Consider the following 5,458-nt stretch of genomic DNA (forward strand, 5'->3'; position numbering starts at 1 on the left):
TTTATGTTGCAAATATAAATATTATTTTTCTTCCTTATTGTCTCAGGGAAAAATCTCCAAATCAATGTTGAATAATCATAACATTGTCTACTTAAAAGAAATACTGTAATATAATTTCTGATTATAAAAACCAGCAGGATACTTTAGGTTAAACAGTCTTTATGATAGTTAAGTAGTTTCATGCTACTCTTATTCTTTCATTAGGAATGGCTATCCCACTATCACAGATTATTTTTCTTCATGTCAATCAACTGCATCAAGTTCTTCAGTGTTAAAATGTTTATTAAAATATACCAATATTTTCAGATAATAAACAATGTATTTAACATTTGCAAAATTATTATTTAAAATTTAATTGACTCCTCCTAAACAGGCAACAAATTTAAAAGTGAGTTAAGTAGTTATTTTAAAATAAGTATTTAATTAAATGAATCAAAAGATAATGTAACTTATCACTGTATTTATTTTTTTTATAAAATGCATTTGCAAAAATGTTTCGTCAGACACGGGTGCTACAAAAATAAATATAAAACAAATATACATGTTTACATATGTTACTTATAACATAAATACACATTATTTACATGTTCAAAAATTCCCAAATTTCAGCAGGTTTTGTCCATGATTCTCAACATGTCTGAGACATAGGGAAAACAATAAAAGCAGAAATATACCACATATCATTTATATTTTTGCTTTTAAAAGATTGTTGAATACAAATACATGAACATAATAAGTTTGGGGGTTATGATCTAAGAGCAAAGTCAGGTATACTATTTTATATCCACTCTATTTAGTAAGTGACTCAAGTTTCATTCTGCTTTGTTCTCTCAGAATACATCCTTTACAGTATAGGTTAAAATTATTTCATAGAAAGGCTTTCTGAAGAAGTTAAATTTAAAAAAATCACTTTACTTGAAAGCCAACAAAAAAGTTATTTATTAAACTTATATGTCTGAAAGGAGTTTTGATCAATGAAAATTAGGAGTTGAATTAGAAAACATCAAAAGGATGGAAGACAAACACTGTAATTTCTGTTTGATGTATTCTGGTAATTTTTCATTTTCTCCATACCTAAGTGAAACAAAAGAAAAAAAGACAAAAACATAACTTCATTACTTGGTTCTTATGATGATACTAAAAAGCACCTTATATTTTTCAGTAATTCTTCAATAGCAAGAGGCACCTCAGAAAAATTGTAACAATTATTTACTAGATACCTAAATCAGGTGAAGCATACAGAGTTTCTTTTCTTTTAAAACAGACCATTTTCTCAACACATTTAAATAACAGAAAGAAAATTAGATAAACTTGAACTGGCTTCATAATTTCATAAGCAAGCCAAAAATCTAGATTCATTAATTTTAAAAGGCCCTAATTCTAAAGAAAAATACCAAACTAAACACATTATGAATAGATTTCTATTTAAATATTAACAATTTCCAAATGATCATACCAAATAAAATGTCAACATGTATCCTGAGAACGAGGGTTCTACCCACTTTGCGTCTTTCCAGTTTCTGGAGCACCTCAAAGAGCTTTTAACAAAGTTTCTCACTTGAAGCATAGTTTTTTAAGTGATGGCACTGCATTATATACATTTAACATAAAAATGCAGTTGGTAGGTATCTACAGATTTTATTTGTCCCAAGTGTTTCCATTACAATAAGCACTTCTCCTATAAAGTAGCATGTCTGCATTGGGATCATCAGCACCGTACTTTCATTAAGTTCTGGTTTAAATGTGGAAAGCAAACGACTCCTTGTTTCTCCTATTGGCAGACTTATTTTTGGCTTGGTGCCTGATACACATTTTCATATAGGATGAATATACACATTCAAAAACATTAATCACTTTACATTAGATTGGGGATATAGCCTTTCATTTGGGAAAAATAATCAGGTTATATCTTAAAACAAAGATTTCTTTTTTTCTGTTCAAGTAAATAGGTTTGGTATATTACTTTGAACCTAGAATTAGAAGTCCCTTACTTCTGAAAGGGGCCAACCAAGTTACCCTATGGAACAGTAAGGCTATGAGGAACCCAACCTCTTAGAATAGATTATTCATACCAATTGCTCTGCATTAATACAGATAATTATAAAATATGCATAAACAATTATATGCTAAGAATAATTAACAGTTTAAAGAATCATATTATCATTGTCAAAATGAAAGAAGTAACTTTTTAAAATCATCTATTTCAAAATATAGAGAAAGAGAAATTATAGCAAAGGGCTGAATCTCAACCAGTATTTTAAGAACTTACCTAGTTGTTTGACCATTTGGTGAGGTATAACTGATAGAAGACACTCCTGCCTGCACAACCAACTGGGACCCATCATTAAACTGAACCCACACAGCTCCGCTAGTTAACTAGAAAAATAATAAGCATAGGTAAGCACAGGCACAGAAAAAAAAATTACTATACAGCAGAGGATTTATGGTTCTGTATTAATATTTAACATATTTAACAGGTTTTCCACAGTTAAAAAGAAACTCTCTAAGTGACTACAAATTTGGGGCTATGATGGTAGTAGCACTGAGAATATTCATGTCTTTTTCAGATTATTCCTTTAATAGCTAAGATATTATAATATTAAAATTATTCTAAGTAAATCCTGTTTCCCATTAATTTCCATTAGGATTTCGAAGTAGTTTTTTGGTGGTTGTTTTTTTTTTCCCCCATAAGAAATCTTTAGTATTTCTTACCAAGAAAAGATTTGGAAATAAAAGCAACATTTTCTTTGTCCTTAGGCCACAAGAATGTCTTTCCTGGCCTAAGAATATTATATTTTAGCTTCTGAAACGTCTTCCTTTAGTCATTAGTAGTCACAATGTGTCACTCAAAGCGGAGAAGCACATAGTATATGGACACCAAATCAAACAGACCTAGGCTCTGCCATCTAGACTCTGCCAACTTAAGAGTACAGCATAGGATTGTGCAAGTCAATCTACTGTTAGAAACCATAATTTTACTATCTATAAAAGGAGATACATCAACTTTACTAGGTTATTTTGGAGAATAAATTAAAACAATGTATATGAAACACATGGTAGATACCACAAAGCAGGTGCTCAACAAATGTTACCTACCCCCATAAAGTACTAGGCTGCATTTTATTTCACTAATAAGTAAAAGTACATGTGCTAGGCTTAGAAGTCTCCAAGTTTCAAATTTTCAGATAACATACACATGTAAGTTCACACCTACATAAAATTCTGTAAGTTTGAAACTCAATATTGACTTCACTTTTTTTTTTTTTTTTTTTTGAGACGGAATCTTGCTTTGTTCCCCAGGCTGGAGTGCAGTGGCGTGATCTCGGCTCAGGACAACCTCCACCTCCCGGGTTCAAGTGATTCTCCAGCCTCAGCCTCCCAAATAGTTGGTGTGTGCCGCCTGACCCGCTAATTTTGTATTAGTAGAGACAGGGTTTCACTATGTTGGCTAGGTTGGTCTGGAACTCCTGACCTTGTGATTAGCTTGCTTCAGTCTCTCAAAGTGCTAGGATTACAGGCACGAGCCACCATGCCCGACCTTGACTTCACTGTTTAAAAGAGATGGGGTCTTCCTTTGTTGCCCAGGCTGGCCTCGAACTCCTGGACTCAAACGACCCTCCCATTTCAGATTCTTGAGTAACTGGGACTATGGGCATGTGACATCACACCTGGCTTTCACTTGACTTTTAATGCAAAAATCCTTTTTTTCTTTTGCCAAATGAAAGTTACTCTATTAATACTGATTACAAATAATTTCCAAACTTCAAATGTCCCAGATATCACAGTCTACTCTTCATAATTAGTCATTATCATGACCTCTACTTTAAAAACAAAGGGCAAAAGTAGGTCACCCAGGCCCTAGCAGGCAACCTCTTATCAGCAATGTCTGGAGTCTTTCAACTGTATAGAAATTTAGAAGTTAAAATTTTTAATGCTATAACCGATGTAAAAAGGCACAAAAACTTCCTTGTAAAAAGGTATCATTACAATAATTTGTATATTTTGGTAATTGTCTTATCAGTGTGAAAATGAAAAGAAATTAATAATGAGAAAATTCACTCTACTAGAAACTTCTCACCTGTGTAGCCCAACCAACATTTTTCACAAAAACAGATTTCAAAAGTTGTGCTGATTTAGGTAGACAATCTTTTAGACTATTAGAAGAGATGTCTGTTCCAGAAGCTGTAGCTATAAGAGCAAGTCCTTCATTTGTAATCATCTACAAAGAATAAAGGACAGGAAGATATTATTCTTCAGCATTTTTATAAGCCAAATTCAGCAAAAGCAGAAAATTATGGGATTTTTCATTAGCTGAATTTTTTAAAAACAAAAATTTTTTAATGAAAATATAACCACATTATCGGAAATTAGAAAAATACAGAAAAGAAAAAAAACCCCACCCAATTGCTGTTTTCATTTTAGTGGATTTCTTTCATCTTTTTATCCCATGGCATATTCTTTTTATGCATGTAGGTGAGTACACACAAATACGCACACCTATTTCTTTAATGTTGCATTTTTCTACGTTGCTATATAATCTTCATCACCATGTTCATTAAATATATAATAAATTTAACCATGGGCCGGGCGCGGTGGCTCACGCCTGTAATCCCAGCACTTTGGGAGGCCGACGCGGGTGGATCACGAGGTCAAGAGATCGAGACCATCCTGGTCAACACAGTGAAACCCCGTCTCTACTACAAATACAAAAATTCAGCTGGGCATGGTGGCGTGTGCCTGTAATCCCAGCTACTCAGGAGGCTGAGGCAGGAGAATTGCCTGAACCCAGGAGGCGGAGGTTGCGGTGAGCCGAGATCGCGCCATTGCACTCTAGCCTGGGTAACAAGAGCGAAACTCCATCTCAAAAAAAAAATAATAAATAAAATAAAATAAATTTAACCATGAACCTATCATGAGCATTTAGGCAGTTAATGATATTTTGCTAGTAAAAATAAAACAACTATATATGTATATATTAATACATTTAGCTTTTCCAAGAGGGCTGAGATTGGGGCTCATTGAGGTAACATTTAAAGAGACCTAAAAAGAATTACTCCTATAAAGTTAAGAGGTTAGGGAAAAAGAGTTCTAGGTCAAGTGAACAGCATGTGAAAAGGCCTTTTGACTTGTTTAAAGAACTGAAAGAAGGCCTTTGAGGCTTAAGCATAGATAGTATGGGATAAAGTGGCTCAGGATGAGGTTGGAAAGTAGGTAGATGATAGTAAAGCCAAAATAAACCACTTTATATGATGGGCATCAGGCAATCATTGAAAGGTTTAAAGTACAGAAGTGACATGTATTTACTTACAGAGGGATTAAGCATTGGTGCCTGCGATGGAGAAGCAGCACTATTCATGGCCATTCTATTGAAAGATGCTCCATCTCTCGATGGGTAATTTGAATCCACAGAAGGAGGAGGTGATAAGGCCTTAGGTGAACTAGTACTACTAGGTTTTCT

General features: G+C 33.5%; 1 protein-coding gene across 1 annotated transcript in view; it reads right to left on the reverse strand.

Moving 5' to 3' along the window:
- Positions 1-321: 321 nt before the first annotated feature.
- PLK4 (polo like kinase 4) overlaps positions 322-5,458 on the reverse strand; it is an 18,447-nt gene continuing 13,310 nt past the window's right edge. Inside the window, exons 8-11 of the mRNA XM_017537642.2 lie at positions 5,309-5,458; positions 4,079-4,219; positions 2,270-2,376; positions 322-1,074 (exon numbers count right to left, since the gene is read on the reverse strand). Of these exons, the coding sequence (XP_017393131.1) occupies positions 972-1,074; positions 2,270-2,376; positions 4,079-4,219; positions 5,309-5,458 (501 nt within the window). The 3' untranslated portion in view covers positions 322-971. The remainder of the gene's footprint in view (positions 1,075-2,269; positions 2,377-4,078; positions 4,220-5,308) is intronic.

This window comes from Cebus imitator, unplaced genomic scaffold (genome assembly GCF_001604975.1).
Source record: "Cebus imitator isolate Cc_AM_T3 unplaced genomic scaffold, Cebus_imitator-1.0 Scaffold105, whole genome shotgun sequence".
In the NCBI taxonomy this organism is placed as follows: Eukaryota; Metazoa; Chordata; class Mammalia; order Primates; family Cebidae; genus Cebus; species Cebus imitator.